This window comes from Oryzias latipes, chromosome 24, assembly GCF_053564925.1.
Source record: "Oryzias latipes strain Hd-rR chromosome 24, Olatipes_Hd-rR_3.1".
Taxonomy (NCBI): Eukaryota; Metazoa; Chordata; class Actinopteri; order Beloniformes; family Adrianichthyidae; genus Oryzias; species Oryzias latipes.
In genome coordinates, this window is record NC_136260.1 from 2,836,150 (window position 1) to 2,852,882 (window position 16,733).

Genomic DNA, 16,733 nt, shown 5'->3' on the forward strand with positions numbered 1-16,733 from the left:
CCAGGTTGGAACCTGTGTTACATGGACTTCCAACAAGCTCACTCCTAACTGGTAAGAGTGGTTGTCATAGAAACATTGATTCAGACTGACTTGGATCATTCACTGCTTACTGAAGATGTCTGGACACAACATGGTGGCCTCTGTATCACGAAATATGGCGAATGAATTGACTTTATCTGGTTGAAGTTGGAAGTAAAGCGTCTTCTATGGGTGACGCCACACTCACTCAGTCCATTTCTCGTGTACAGTCAATAGGAAAGACTCATCCACTGTGCACGTGGATGTGTCATGTCTGACAAGCTTGGCCAGTGATGGTCTGCTGGTCCAAAGAGTCAGAAAGATATTAGACCTTTTTTGTCATGCTGCAGTCAGTACAATTGAAGAGACTGATAACTTAGTTTACCTCTGGCAATTTAACTGTGTGATCCACATAGTGTAAAATCTTTAGGCTGTGTATTTATTTTCTATTTATTGTGTTTTCTATTTAATACAAAAACCTGTTTTTGTCTCTATTGCTGCAACATTAACCCCCATTCGTTTAGTGATGGCTAAAAGCTTTTGCTGTTCTGCTGTAACATTGTCCTTTAGTTTGTTTATGATGGGTGATCCTCTTTAAAAAAAAAAAGCTCATGTTTGGTGCACCAACCAAACGATTTCATGACATTTCCTGTACAAATGAGTATTTTGTGGCAGAGCAGCATACACAGTGGTGCGTTCAGGGTCCAGGGGTTTCCTCGGTCTTCCTGCTGCAGCTGAGCTCAGACTTCCTCCAGCTCAGGTCGAGGGTTTTCTGCCTGGAAACAGTTTTCATACACGCTTCCTGCTTCCTTTCTGTTTTTTTCTGGAACAACCTCAGTGAACTTGGGGGGAATGAACTTGCGTCACCTCCTCCTCATCCTCCAGCTGCAACCCAGAACTTCAGATCAACCGGAGCAGGAGAAGAAAACCTCAGACTGAGTGATGCGCGTGCACGGCGGACACGGGTGCGAGGCTCTCTGTCTGTTAAATGGCCTTTGTCTCTCAGAAAGTCAGTTTCTCAATACGTAATGACACGCGCACGTGTGCCCGCGGCGCTCCAGCTTGAGCTGGGGTGACACGCGCGTTCCTCTTTGGTATTTTCGGAACCAAAACACAGAAGCTGTGAGCAAAGTTCCGGTTACGTCTCATTGCACTTTCACGCGGTCCAAACGAAAGCGGTTTGTGCTTTATGGAATGGGCTCGGACCAACAACAAAGAGGCGGGTGCTCGGCTGCTATGCACGCGCCACGGTGGGTGGAGGAGGAAGGGGGGCATTTCAGCCCCTCCCAGAAATTCTTGACAGAGGAGGTTGTTTACAAGCTCGGCGCACACAAGTCCCCGGGTTCACGGAACCGTGGGGAGGGAGGCGTCACAGACAGGAAGCGGCACGCGGGGAAAGGCAGACACATGAACACAATCTCACACGTGCGACAAGGAGCGTGCACGCGCAAAACAAAAGTATTATTGATATTGCAAATAAAGAAAAAAGTGGGGCACATTCTCGAACACGCGCTTAAGCCTCTGGTGGGCGGAGCTCTAACTCCTGCAGAGAACCAAAACACGGAACGATTGTCATGTTTGAGTTTCACTTTCACAAAAAAAGAAGATGGTTGGACATAAATGGCGTAAGAAACAAAACCAGAAATAACGTTTTTACGAAGCAAGAGCCCTAAATATTTATTGACACTGAAAAGCCGATTTTCTAGGAAGGCGTTGACGTAATTTTACAAACTAAAAGTGTTTTGATATTTTTACATGAAAACTGTTTTTAATATGAAAGTCACGTGGTATTCTGCTTAAATCAACATCACATTGTGTAAAAGCGGTATTTCCGCGAACACAAACGCACGTGCACTGCAGTAATTATAGTTTATATTCCGTTATTTTTTATTTCTTTTGTCATCAGTTTCTTTGCGTCTTCCTCGCGCCTGTCTGCTCCCCAACCTTTCCCCCAGATCCGCGGGTTCAGCGGGTTCACTCTGACACCGCTGACTCCCAGGCCACGCCCCCAGCAGCCACGCACCCCGGTTTGGACCAATCGCGTGCCTGTCACGTACAGCTCACGGCGCTCTCCGGCTGAGATTGGCTGTGGCCCGCTACACCTTTGGCTGTGATTGGCTGAGTGTTACCAGCCGCCAGACTCCTGTGAATTTCGTTTCTGTGTGTTTTCGGAGCTTTCCTGCTCCGCAGCTGAATCTCTGCTCCGCCGTCAGCAGCCCTTCTCCCGTGCCGCATCTGCCTCGCGCTCGGACCTGCTCCTCCTCCTCCTCCTCATGTTTGGCTTTGCGCAGGGGCGCTCCTGTCAGGTGAGTCCGGGTTCATTCCCGGCAGGTGTTTGTAGCGGTTCGGTTGGGGGTGTCGGTGTGTCGGGAGCTGGTTGTGGGGTCAGCTGGAGCGGGTGAGTTTTGGCGCGCGTGCCTGCGCGCCTGTGATTGGGTGTCATTACGGCGCTGTCACGCGGTTTATCTGAGGTCACCATGAACCCGTTGCCCCCCGTCTGCGCGCTCCAGTGCTGCGCGCGCGCCGTGCAGCCCCGCACTGCGCCGCCGCGTCAGAAAGTTTGCGCAGTGGTTTGCTTCAGCCTTTTGTTTGTTTGTTGTTGTGTGTGTGGAAGAAAACGACATGTGTGTTGTCATCAGGAAACGTGACCACCGCAGGTCCCGCCGAGGCTGCGGGACACCAAACTACTGCATGTTGCAAACACCAACAAAGAACCCGCGTTCCAGTCACGCATAAAGCAACGGTTCCTCAAAACGGTTCTTCCGCTGATGGTTTTGATGTGTTTCAACATTTCAACTTATTCTGACTTTGTCACGTGCCGTAGACGCCTGAAGACTTTTAATTAAATGTGATCGTTTCCCATCAAAACAATAACATCTGAGCAGATTTCTTATGGTTTTTACGTTCACTTTTTCACGAACATCTGAATTTCGTAAATTTTTGGATGGTCAGTGAATCTTATCACAGACAAAGACATGACAGCGGGGGGGCAGGAAGCAAACAAAGGGACTGATGGAGAGATGGAGTGATAGAGATGGAGAGGTGCTGTCCTCACACGGCGCACCCTGAAGGCTGCTTTCATGTGTTGATTTCTGCGATGTGTTTGTGGACCTCAAGGAAATTACAGCCCTGCTGTTAGCCTGTTGTGTGGCTTCCTGCCCCCCACCCTCCCATCCTTTCTTGAGGGTGTAAGAAATTCCTCCTCAGAGTTCCTCCCATGGCTTTCTACCCCCCCAGTATGTCTGCCACCTCACCTCCACCCTTCCTGTGGGTGCAGCTGAGCGTTTGCCGCTCGCCCCAGAGTCCTTTGTCCCCAGCTAACCTCCCACACTCAGCCTCCCAGCCTGCTCGCTGTTCTCAATCGGTCTCTTCTTCTCCTTCTGGTCATGCTGAGTGTGTGCGGGATGAGGGGGGGTGGGGGGGGCGCCTGGAAGAACCCATGTTTGCCGCTCCTCCTCCTCCTCCTCCTCCTGCCTGGTCAGTGAGCAGCAGAGTCTGCTGAGAATGGACTCCAGAGAAATGCTTTGAGTTTTTGTTCAGGTCATGTTGAGGATCCCTGGAGATTCACCAGCAGCCCTTCAACTCTCAATGCTAAACCATGATTCCAGACAGCCGTCTTGGTCTGACTGAAGATTGGAAGGATCTTTGGTTTGGATTAAAGTGGTTCTTCTGCAGCCCTTGCACTGCGCCCCCTGCAGGTGCTCTGAGCTGGCGGCACATTTTTACCTCTCAAACGGGCATATGGGGCTCCGTCCAAGGGGGCGGGGCATTTGGGGCAAATACAGAATCTCCGGCTGGTCATTCTACAGTGATAAAAAGACGTTTTGAATGTCTTTTTACTATTAATTTATAGCTTTATTATTGTGACGTGTGCAAAATTATGCAGAAAGATAAAGATGGAAAGTAGTCTTTACTATAATCTTTTTGTATATTTATTTATCTATCTATATATACCCAAAATATGTCAATACCTCTTTTAAAAATGCACAAGATAGTTTGGGTCCACTGTCCCTTCATGATGGACCGTCAGAACTTGTGGTGATGAGCAGATCCTCTCAGCGTCTGCCTCCATTACTGGAAGGAGGAGCCTGCAGCCCTGCAGTGAGCCATGTCTTTGGGCAGTTTGATTCTCTCAGAAACGCTCCTCGGTAGGGAGAACTCTTGGGTTCAGAGGTGACTCTAACGATAAGAAATGTTTTTCCTGATGTCCCCCCCCTGCAGGTGGGGGGTGTGAAGGGACAGCCCGTGGAGCAGAAGCCATGCGTTCAATACCACGACCTGGAGGCCGCCGAGGCTCTCGTCAGCATGAGCTTTTGGGGTCAAAAGCTGCTCAAGCCCCGCCCACTGACCCCCACTTCAGACTCAGGCGACTCCCTGCAGCTTCAGCAGGAGGGGGCGGATGCAGCAAAGGACATGATCGCTCTGTCTTCTCTGGTGAGTGAGTGCTGGGGGAGGTTCCCCCCCTGAGCCTCCTATGGAGCAGTGTTTTCTGGGCTGTTCTCCCTCAGCTCTTCCTCTATGAAAACCTTTTCTTCTGTCCCCCCTCCAGTGTATGACCCCCCCTCACAGTCCCAGCTACAGCGAGGCCTCCACCAGAACAACCTCCACCGTCGGCGCCTCCTCCGGCAGAGACGTCTTACTTTGCTCCAGTCCTGCCACCTTTTCCTCCCCCCCCAGTGACTTCCAGACCTGCCTGACTCCTCCCAGGTCCTCCCCCCTTACCTCAGAAACGTCACCACCCTCACCTCAAACTCAGCTGTCATGCAAAGCGATGGCCACCAGCGTCATCCGCCACACGGCCGACAGCCTCAGCCCTGCCACGCCTGGACCCCCCACCCAACTTACAGAAACCTCCGTGCCCCCGGGTCCAGACACCCTTCCACAGGAGAAGGATGCACTTCCCCCCTCTCCTAACAGCAACACCCCTCCTCCGTCAGCGCCCCCTCCCTCCTCTACCTCTTCCTGTTCCGCTGCATTCCCGTCGTCTCCGGTTCTCTGCCAGGTTTTCCCGGTCAACGGCCAGACCGGGATGATCTCCGCCTTCGTCCAGGCGCCGGTTCAGGTGCAGGCTCAGGCGGGGACCAAGCCCATCCTGCCCCAGACCCCCCCTCAAGGCTTTGCTCAGCCGCTGCTGGTGAGCTCGGCCGTGACTCAGGGGACGGTCATGTTCGTGGTGCCTCAGGCCCCCATCTCCCAACCGCAGCAGGGTCCACAAACCGTCATGACCCTGGGCAGCACCAAGCTCCTCCCCTTAGCCCCGGCTCCAGTGTACCTGCCGTCAGGGCCGAGCGGCGCCGCCTCGCAGGCCGACTTCTTACGCAGAAGGAACTATGTGTGCACCTTCCCTGGCTGCAGGAAGACCTACTTCAAGAGCTCCCACCTGAAGGCTCACCTGCGCACACATACAGGTAGCACACACACGCTGATGTCTTTGTCTACACTTGGTGTTTACTCCCACACACCCACTGTGACCGGTAGCAGGTCTGCAGCTCCTTTGAAGCAGTGCTGAGATTGAGAATCCAGACCGGATCTCTCAGGTGTAACTTTCCCCTCTTGCTCCTGCAGGTGAGAAACCGTTCAGCTGCCACTGGGAGGGCTGCGAGAAAAAGTTTGCCCGCTCCGACGAGCTTTCCCGCCACCGCCGAACCCACACAGGCGAGAAGAAGTTTGTGTGCTCTGTGTGTGACCGGCGCTTCATGCGCAGTGACCACCTGACCAAACACACCCGCCGACACATGACCACCAAGAGGGCGTCGTCGTGGCCTGCCGAAAACCGAGAGCTCAAAAGGTCCCTGCCCAAGGGCCCCAGCCGGAGCCCGGCGCTCGCCGTTGAGGTGACGGTCTCCCCCAACTGACCAGCTCTGGGTTTGGGCTGCAGGGCGGGCTCTCCGATCAGCTGAGCTGTAGACGTCTGCAGACCCTTGACGCGTTTACAGAACCTCAGAACAGAGTCAGGAACCAGAACCTCATGGACGGTTGTAAAAAGGAACTTGGACTTCGTCTTTGTCTTCATGTCACAGTGGTTCAAGTGACCAAGCTGCCGTTTTCTGGATTCAACACTGGGGTGTCCCAGTCTGCTCAGGACATTTTCTTCCCACAACCAAATACTCAATGCAAGAATCCCGGGGGGGTCAGGATGCTGCTCATTCAACATTGCACTGGATTTTGAAAGTCTGGCTTGTTTTTCTACTCTGCGTGTCGTCCTGTTTGCGTCGCGTGGACAAGTCCATTTAGCCAAACGTGCACACTCCTTTTGTTTGCCAAAGCTTCTTTATCGTGCTCATGTTGTTATCCAGCTTCTGTATAGTGTCTGGCTGTAAATACTGTAAATACATATCTATATGAATGTTATGCATACTTTCCATGTATTGACAGTAATTGATATTTTTTAAATGAACAGTTTTCATTACTGTGACACTATCTTTTATCTTTGTTTTAAACATTATTATATACATTTAATGGTATTTAAGAAGCATTTGTTGAAGAAAAAAAGTGCATTTTTAATTTGGCCCATAGTGTAGCCAGTAAGGGAATACCTCATGTTATTAAATGTTATTCTCATAATAACGTCTTATATCAGAATAATCTCATTTCTGAACGTTTGCTTGTGGAACAGTACGACTTTTGTAATAAAACTTTACCTTGAAAGTTTGGATTGATGTTTTGTCTTCTCTAACTTTTAGATTGAAACAGTTTGGGTTTCATGTAGATTTCATTTTTTGTCTGATTTGAGAGTTTTCAGCTCTTTTTGTTTGTAAAGATTTCCTTTGAAGGTTTTCTTGAAATCTTTGTGACGATGTTAAAGCTGTGCCCTGTGATCAGGGAACCTTGTAAGGTAGATCCTAAATTAATTTCAAACTTTACTTTTAGAATAATGATCTAAAAATGACAAACGCTGACCGTTAGGAATTCACCTTTGAAATTAATGAGCATATCTTCAATACTACTGGGGTTTTCTGAATTACATTGATGCACCAGAAAGATAAGACATGAAAAATATGCTATAGTGCAACATGTCTGCTATTCTAAATGTCCCGAGAACACAGACGGTAAGTTAGAGAGGTGACTATGTAATAAGTAAGTAACTTGTGATGATCAACAGAGCAAAATGGAAAAGATAAATTGACTGGTTTATTGGTTTTGTGGCAGCTGGAGGGCTGAGTGAGTTAAGTGCAGGGCCAGGATGTGGGAAATAAGGGTTCAGCTCCCAGAACCCACAGAGCTCATTGCTACTGGTCGTTCATGCCGAACTATGTACCCACAAGGGGGCCAGGTCTGGGTCCCCCTGTGCCGGTCCCCAGCCCAGATCAAGTACAGGGTTGTGTCAGGAAGGACATCCGGCATAAAAACTCTATCAAACCTAATAAGGAAGGGATATGTGGAGAGGTGAACAACAACTTCATCAGTTTTATGAATGTTTAACCAACACAGAGAGTTTCATACACATACAAACAGATCCACTGCTGGACCATAAAAGTGTAAACCAGCTAAATAAGGACAACACAACAGTTCCCATCATCAGTCGTCCAGACGGAAACATCTCCAAAACACGCTTCCTGTCCAGAAAGATTTGAACTGTAGCTAGAAATCCTGCAGAGAAACCAGGAGACGGACCTAAAATCACCCAACCCAGACTGAAGGTTTGGTCTTTTCATCAAGGCTTGAACATCAGTAACACACAACTACACACGCTTCCACACATACGGACACGGACAAGCACACGGAAACACACACTCAAACGCAAATACACACAGATGCACAAAACTTGGAAACTCCTCACCCACCAATTGAATTACTTTCAATAAAAACGCTAAATTGTCAGAACGTCCTTTCATCACCAAGTGGAGCTGCGGCAGCCACAGCATGGAGGCACTGCCCCCTGCCGGTGGAAACGCGCTGCTGCAGGCAGACATGGACAGCTGCAGACAGAAAGTGTGGAGACGTTCAGAGGATACCTTGATTTAGCCATCAGACACGAAATGCTTTTGAAAGCGGATAAAGCTCTCAGAGAGCATCTTTCTTTGCGCTTCTACAACTTGATTTTATTACAAGAGACGCACAGAAAGGGTAATACAGAAAGGGTCAGCAAATGTTGATCATATTGTTTGATTTGATTTTTGATTTGAAATGGTTTATTTCTGTCATGGTGCCTCTGTCAGTTCTACTCCCCCTCCCTTTCTGCTCTGCTCCTGACTCCACCAGCTGTGACTACTCAACTCATCAAGACTCTGCTCTACTTTAGGAGACACAGCTCCAGCATTCATTGCCAGTTCGTTGCCCCTGATGGTGTTCAGTTCAACCTTAGACTCAAGTCTGGCTCCCTTGTCTTGTTCTCTAGTTAAACCTTGTTTTTTCTGCCTCAGGACTTCATGCCAGGAGAGTCACCTGAGCCAAACACTTCCACAATCAGCCACTATATTCCTGAAATCTCCTGAGAGAACCATCCTTCGTCATAGACTTCTGATACGCCACGGGCCCCGAACTCACCAAGATCTCCAGCCACGCTACGTATCCCAATTACATCGGAACCTCAAGTCTCACCACGATCAGTAACTTCACCAGGACCTCCAGCCACGCCAAGATTCCCAATCACGTCGGAACAAAATAAACCTAATAACTTATCTACTCCTTACCTGTGTCGTCCTTTCAGGTTTCAGCATCTGGGTCTATCTCGCCTCTGAATCATTACAGTTTCAAGCAATCAAATGAGAATAATACACAAACAATACAATCATCAGTTATACATGACCTAAAGTGAGGATAATTAGACATATTAATAAATATTGCTTGAAAGGGGGTGGAAGAAAGCAAACTTATATAATCCCACCCCTGCTCTACCGTAACCATTTTTTTCCATTGAGGCGTGGAGATTCTGATGGAATGAAAGCGCACAGACGGGGGTATCCAATTCAACCCAAAGATTTATTACCCTAACAATATTTCTAATACAGATATCTGGGCTCAATCAATTTCCCTTAATGCCTTTTACTAAAACAGGGCTCACAGCAGGAACACAAAGAGAGCACTGTTTCTCTCCCTGCCCGGGGTATGTACAATGTAAATATGAATATGTAAATCCAGAGAGAGGAGGGTACAGAATCCGCCTGGTCAGTTGTCTCCCCGTCTTCCAAGGCCATTAGCTGTCACATGACCATCTGCACAGAGAGAATCCAGAACACAGACTACAAAGAGTCTTCCCCCCACACCATGAGTGCCTGGTACCCACCACCACTACCTGCACTCCCATGTGTGTGCTCCTCTAAACTTCAGTGGGGCCTTTGTATGGCATGCATGATCTGCTGACAATGATTCTAAAACAGTTCTATGAGTTTTATATTCTTCAACATGATTTATCATTATCCGGTTCCTAACCTTTATCAGACAGAATTAAGAATCATTAGGTATCAATAAAGCACATAATAAATATGAATTACTTAATTATTATGTAAAAATATCTATTTTAGAAAGCAACATGGCAAATGCAGATCAGTTATTCAAAATATATGCAGATTATATTACTCATTTATATGATTAAAAATAATACTATTTTGGTAAATTAGACATAACACTGTTTCAAAAATATTCATAGCAATAATTGCTCGAGTATCAATGTCATGGTTTGGGTTTCTTTGTATTGGTTTTTGCTTTCTATCTTGTTCTGTAATGATTGAGTTCTGTTTCCTGTTTTATTTTGAAAGGTTTCCTGTTTTGTTATGCTTTTGAGTTTTGCTTTCCTGGTCCCAATCTGTTCTGATCATGTTCACCTGTGTCTTGTCAGTCCTTTTTGTATTTAAGTCTTGTCTCTGCCTTCCTCTTGTGCTGGTCCATTAACGTCTCTTCCCTGGCTGTCATGGCCATGTTTGTCTTCTGCCATGTATTCATGTTTTGCTCTCAGTAAGGTTAGTTTTGTTTCTCTGCTCTGAAGCGCTTTCTGTTAGTTTAATAAACCCCTTGCCCTGGAACTGTGTGCCTCCCGTCTCTGCATTTTGGGTCCTTCACGCTCACCAGCCCCTCCCAACCTGACAATCAAAGGTTAAAATGTGTGCAAAATTACATTAGGAAACATCATGAATCAATTTTTGGAGCTAGTGAAATAATATCATTAGAAATAAATCAATTTAAAAATTTTCAATTATTGATTTATCATTTATTTTCTTTATTTTTTTTTATACTAAGGTAATGCTGTAAAGTAGTAATAAAAAGGGTCCATATTCTGTTGAATGTCCAAGGTTGGTATTTCTTCTGCTTATTAAGAGCCGTTCTTCTTGGTTTAAACAGAGTTTTTAGTTCTCGTCACTGTTATGTCTGCAGACATTAGATTAAGGTCCACATCCTTCTTCATCTGAAGGAATATTCTGCAAGAGGGGGTCTTGGCCTCGTAGGAGGCCATAACAAAACCTCCCTTCTATTAGGTTAGTAAATATGATTAAGCACTAAACCCCAAACTAACCCCTTGTAGATAGAATGCATTGTCTAATATATATAAATGTGTAAAAAGCAAAAATAGTAAAAAATACAAAATGTAATAATGAGAAAAAACCTTCAGGAGCCAGGACTGGACCATTCCATGTGCGGGACACACTGCTACGTGGAACAGAACATCCCGGAGCTTCAAACCATCATTCCCTAATCAACTAAACTCCACAACTCAAGTAATAATAGTACACTTCAAAGTATCAAGAGTTATCAAAACATAAATGTAAAAGTAAAGCAGATTAAATGATAAACAAATGCAAAGCATAGAAAACACTAATCTCACAACAGGATGGACCTCTCCAGACCCCGTCAGATCCCTTGGTGGCGCCATCCATTGTCCAGAATATCTTCTCCACTGGTAATGCTCCCTGCTGATGTTGCAATGAGGTCGTGATATCTACCTGAGGAAAGAGGCCATCCAGAGAAACTACACATACAAACATACAAACAGAAACAGGAACATGCCCAGGCGCCTGTTTGGTCGCTCAGTCAGCCGCGTTATTTCCTTTTGCATCGGGAGTGTTGGCTTTACTGTGACCCGCGGTCTTTACAATCACCACTGAAGAGGGAAACTTTATACTCTGTGCCAGTCGTTCCATCAGTTCCCTATGTCCGATCGAAGTCCCTTTTGATGTGACAAAGCCAGTACGTTTCCAACAGGCCAGATCTAAAACAGCTGCTCCCACAGTGTATGCACAGAGTAAATAGTTACCTGTTCACCTGAAAAGTGTTCAAGAGCCAGGCAGAGTGCAAGGACCTCTGTTGCGCTGAGGGGTGTTGTTTTAGCAGCTGTGTGGTCACTGTTGAGTAAGAGTCTGGACCTACCTGTTTTGCGAAAAGAAGATCATCTACATACTTCACCAGGACGCAGCCAGAGGGCAACTCCATGTCGCTCAACATTCCTTTCAGTTTCTGGTTAAAGAGTCCAGGAATGCATTTAAAGCCCTATGGGCAATGAGTGTATTGTAGGGGAAAACCGTGATACCAAAATGCGAATTACTTCCAAAAAGTTGATTGTAATGGAAGATAAAAGAAAACGTTTGCCAAATCAACTACTGTGAATCATTCCAAATTTGGGCTTAACGACGTGCGAGTTACATCATTAATGGCGCATAGGTCATACGGTAGTGGATCAAATTTGCCGTTAACACGGGTCTCAAAAGAGTATACTATTCTGAGTCAGAGACTTCTGTTTCTGGCAAACCAGAAATGATTCATCAATGTCAAGTTCTATTCCTCAGTTCCCTCATGGTCAGTCAGTTCACTGCCATGATCTCTAGTAAAAGGTTTATGCGTCAGGACTCCAACGTCCATTATGTCTACGGTTATTCGAAAACTCTTTGTTGACGGAAACTGTACATTAAGGACCCCACTCTGCTGCCAGTCAGAAACACTTTTGACCATTGGTCCTGGCTCTCTGACTTCATGTTCTGGAGCCAGGGCGAGTGAAATATGTGGAGCTGCGGTATCGCTCATGCGGTACCACTGTAGTTGCTCGTTGGTCAAGGCACAGGACACTGTGACTCCAACGTCGCCTAAGTAGAGGTGAGTAGGTGCAATGGGCCATTCATCACCATCTACATGAGTAAACTCTTCGGCATAAGTGTCGTCATGTGTCCTATTATAAAATAACGTGCAATGCAGGGGGTCCTTCGGAGGGTGGTAAGGAGCCAAGGACATGATCCAGGGTTTCCACACCTGATAGGCAGACCACACCCCGCGTCAGATGGCTGGAGTTCAGCCCAGTAGATGACTTTGTCCATCTGGGAACCGCACCTGTAACCCATCTAGGCCACAGAGAATAGTTGCTTTTGTGGCAGGAGGTCTCTTCCCACGAGGTTCACTGGTGGAGCTGGCGAATGAATGAAACAGTGATGTAGTTTTAGGCCTACGACCTCAGTGTCCAAAGTCTTGGTGAATGGCAGAGACCCACCATTGGCCCACCAATGTCACAGTTTGTGTAGATAGACAGGAACGGTCCAGATTATGTTGAGAGAGGAGTATGTGGCCCCTGTGTCCACTAAGGCCATCCCCGTCTGTCCATGCACTGTTGATGGAAGCACTGGCCCTGCCCCTCCATTGCTTCCAGGGCTCCCCAGGTCTCCCTATTCATAGCAGTCCTGCTCTTCCCCCTCTGCGGTGTAATAATGACCCGCTTGTTGAGGGACCAGAGGGCTTTGGGGTTGCCAGGGTTGAGGAGGACCGGTCAATCCACTGCAACCTCGGAGGGGTGTTCACCCTCTTGGGGCCATAGCACCTCTTCGGTTGATGAGGACGGTGCGGGCAATCTCTCACCCAGTGATCAGCTGCTCCACAGATGTAACATACTCCTGCGTCATCCCTCCATCTAGGGGCATAGCCACGCCGATCAGTGTTGTATCCACCCCTTCCACGCGATGGTCCACCACCACCCCTGGAAGGCCCTCGCCCCTGCCACATGATTGTCTCAGATGATGGTGCTTCCTTTTTCGGTTCCTTTTTTTCAGTAGCGTCACTACGTGCCTTGGCCAGCTGCAACTTAAGATGTTGTATTTGTAAGTTCTGCATTGTATCCTTTTCCCTTTCCTATGTCTATTGTTGCGGTACCCGTAATATATGTCGCCTAAAACATGCTGTCTCGTCAGCCAACAGATGGGGATCCCTTCGTAATTCCTACTGTACTTTTTGTGGCAATGAATTTATTAAAGAGGTTCAGAAAAGTACCTCTAAATTGGGCGAACGCAATGGATGTTTTCCCGTTTGGTCAATCCATCGTTGAACACTATCACCATATTACTTGACTGGGTCCAGACCTGGGGTCCAGGGATCCGAGGTGGGAGCTGTGTCTGAAGTTTTTGGAAATTCTTTGCGAATTGCGGCAAAAAATTGATTACTCACCAGTCCTAAGGGAGTACATGATGGTATGCCATATGTATTAGCTTTAGAACTCCCCGGTATTACAACAGACCCCTAATGCCTGTGTCATATCAACCAAAGCTAAGTCGTGTCCCACTGTAAGAAAAATAAATTTGTTGATCCAAGCATGGCCTCCCTGATGTAAAGGTGGCAGCTGATCACACAGCCCTGCCAAGTCTCTGACTGAGAAGGGCACATATGGGCCGAGTACTCCGCCTCCTGCATCCATCAGGGGCATCTGTGTCATGCTTCGCAACTTCATCTGGTGTGTTTTACTGGATTTCTTAGCTGCTGCTTGAATAGCTTTGGTGTTCTGAGGAGCCTTTACCAGCCCTCCACCTGACCAGGGAATGTCTGTCATGACCGCTCCCTCTTCTACTTCCTCTGAAGTGGAGCTGTTGCCCCGTATGGCTACTTCCCTAATTCTTCAATACTGATCATTACTCTTAGCTTTGGGTATGGCTCTATTCCGTGTTCCTAATTCTCTTTTCTCTCCCTCAGACTGATTCTCAAGTGTTTCTCTTATGATGTTGTCATTTGGCCTTGGCTGTTGTCTGAACTCCTCATGAATTTTCTCCATCTGTCCATGTAGTTCTCGGCTTTATTTTCCGCCACACTCTGGCTCTTGCTAGTCTTCTTCATCCTTTCTTCCTTCATCTTAATCACTATCTCTTTTCCAGTGCTGTTGCTGTTGTCTCTGCGCTGGAGTATGCAGAAATGTTGCTCCCCCACCATGCGCCCCTCCCTGAGCGCCGGCAGTTAGAGTGAGCCTGAGTGCCTCCCGTTGGATATCTGTCATTCTTCCTTCCACATTCCAACTTACCTGCAACGCGTAAGGAGGGGGCCATAATGCTCACTTAACTTTGTGCATAAGAGGGGGGAGGTGGAGCAGAGAGAGAAATGCTGCTTAGACTAGATGCTGATTGGGGAAGGCTTCTGTTGCCTCCCCTTTGCTCCTCCCCTCTGGGGGTAGAGCGTCTCCTGTCTCCTCAGTCCTAAGTTTTCCCTTGACTGGTAGACTTCCTCCTTTTCTCACCATCTGAAGAGCTGCCAGTCTGATGAGATGAATGAGCTGTCTTTGTTCATTTTCTTCTTTCTGTTCAGGATCCTTCCGACACTTTTTTCTTTAGTTCTTGACTTTTACTTACTGTTTTCCTTACTTCCTCTCGCCAGTATTCCACAATTTCCGGCAACGCCCCGTCATCTTTTCACTCTCATTTTAATCAGTGCTTCCTTACCTTCCATTCTCTTTTAACTTTACCCTCCATTTTTACAGTTTTTTTTTAAGTGGACCGGTCCTTTTTTTTATTTCAAAATTCTGATATGTCATTTTACTTTTATTCTTTTAAACTATATTTCCCCCCGTGTCTATTTCATCATCAAGGACTCAGAGACTCGTTTACTTTTTTCCCCCCCAACATCTGCTTCCCCCCTTTTTTTCTTCTTCCACCATCTGTTTCAGGGGGCCCCAAAGTCCCCTAGGTTTACAGAAACCTCACAGTGTTTAAACCGCGTCCGGCCAAACATCAGTCTACGACGGGTCTACCATCAGGACTTGAACCCAATGTCCTGGAGGACCCGAACCTGCAGTTTTATTCGGGGTGGTGAACCCTGAATTTACACACAACTTTAGGGACTCGCACCCTGATCAATACACAATATTATTAATCTCATGTATTGGCAGACTCCAGGCTTAAACCGTCTCTCCTAAACTTAATGTATTCAATCGCAGAAATTCAGTAATGACAACTGGCTTCTGCTTACCTTTCTAGTCGGGCCCGTGGAGAGATGATGTCACATCAGGAATTGTCAATACAGGATGTCTGTTCAAAACCGATCACCAAGTTTCGCCAATCTCGTTACGGTCTGCCTACCAGGTCCTCGACGTTCTTCCCTCGCGCCTCTTCCAAGCCCCACATTGGGTGCCTAAACTGAAGCGTGGAGATTCTGATGGAATGAAAGCGCACAGAGGGGGGTATCCAATACAACCCAAAGATTTATTACCCTAACAATATTTCTAATACAGACATCTGGGCTCAATCAATTTCCCTTAATGCCTTTTACTAAAACAGGGCTCACAGCAGGAACACAAAGAGAGCACTGTTTTATGTAACCCTGCCCGGGTTACATAAAATCTAAATATGAATATGTAAATCCAGAGAGAGAGAGGGGGTACAGAATCTATTGTTCGATACACAATACAGAATCCGCCTGGTCAGTTGTCTCCCCGTCTTCCAAGGCCATTAGCTGTCACGTGACCATCTGCACAGAGAGAATCCAGAACACAGACTACAAAGAGTCTTCCCCCCACACCATGAGTGCCTGGTACCCACCACCACTACCTGCACTCCCATGTGTGTGCTCCTCTAAACTTCAGTGGGGCCTTTGTATGGCATGCATGATCTGCTGACAATGATTCTAAAACAGTTCTATGAGTTTTATATTCTTCAACAGGATTTATCATTATCCGGTTCCTAACCTTTATCAGACAGAAGTAAGAATCATTAGGTATCAATAAAGCACATAATAAATATGAATTACTTAATTATTATGTAAAAATAACTATTTTAGAAAGCAACATGGCAAATGCAGATCAGTTATTCAAAATATATGCAGATTATATTACTCATTTATATGATTAAAAAATAATACTATTTTGGTAAATTAGACATAACACTGTTTCAAAAATCTTCATAGCAATAATTGCTCAAGTATCCAAAATTAAAATATGTGCAAAATTACATTAGGAAAAATCATGAATCAATTTTTCAATATTTGGAGCAAGTGAAGTAATATCATTAGAAATCACTCAATTTAACCATTTTCAATAATTGATTAATCATTTATTATTTTTTTATTTTTTTATATAATAAGGTAATGCTGTAAAGTAAAAATAAAAAGGGTCCATATTCTGTCGAATGACCAAGGTTGGTATTGCTTCTTCTGCTGGATCTACAGCCGTTCTTCTGGGTTTAAACAGAGTTTATAGTTCTGTTCACTGTTGTGTCTGCAGACATTAGATTAAGGTCTATGTCCTTCTTTAGCTGATCAGCGGCGCTGAAAGTTGAGGTCAAGCTGTCTGCAGGGCAGAACTTAGCTAAAAATGATCAGGCTCACTTCAGACTTTGTATTATGAATCTGCAGTTTGATGTAAATAACAGAACAGGTAGGTTTAGCTCCTCCCCCACCGCTAGACAACCTAACGAGCTGAAGGGAGCGCCAAACCTCTGCACAGATGTTGCAGGCTTCGTCCCAGCAGCTCAGTTGTGCGTTGTGACGTTCAGCTCCCTCAGTCCCTCACGCAGGGCCACCGGAAACGCACCTTTTCCAACTTTAGATGAGTG

General features: G+C 46.5%; 1 protein-coding gene across 2 annotated transcripts; it reads left to right on the forward strand.

Moving 5' to 3' along the window:
* Nucleotides 1-614: 614 nt before the first annotated feature.
* Nucleotides 615-6,671, forward strand: klf11a (Kruppel like factor 11a). 2 transcript variants are annotated; one of them, XM_020714641.1, is made up of 4 exons: nucleotides 615-983; nucleotides 4,240-4,452; nucleotides 4,568-5,426; nucleotides 5,584-6,671. In XM_020714641.1, exons 1-4 carry the CDS (start codon nucleotides 630-632, stop codon nucleotides 5,871-5,873), a joined length of 1,716 nt encoding a protein of 571 aa, XP_020570300.1. In that variant the 5' UTR covers nucleotides 615-629; the 3' UTR covers nucleotides 5,874-6,671. The 2 variants fall into 2 exon arrangements, with proteins under 2 accessions (XP_020570300.1, XP_004083985.1); XM_004083937.5 differs by lacking the exon at nucleotides 615-983 and adding an exon at nucleotides 1,566-2,324.
* The last annotated feature ends 10,062 nt before the right edge of the window (nucleotides 6,672-16,733 follow it).

Excerpts from the sequence above, each read along its gene's own strand:
- klf11a (XM_020714641.1), top strand. The coding sequence starts at position 630 with ATGTTTGGTGCACCAACCAAACGATTTCATGACATTTCCTGTACAAAT. Across the intron at positions 984-4,239 it reads CGCGTGCACGGCGGACACGG|GTGGGGGGTGTGAAGGGACA; the intron begins GTGCGAGGCTCT and ends CCCCCCCTGCAG. Across the intron at positions 4,453-4,567 it reads TGATCGCTCTGTCTTCTCTG|TGTATGACCCCCCCTCACAG; the intron begins GTGAGTGAGTGC and ends TCCCCCCTCCAG.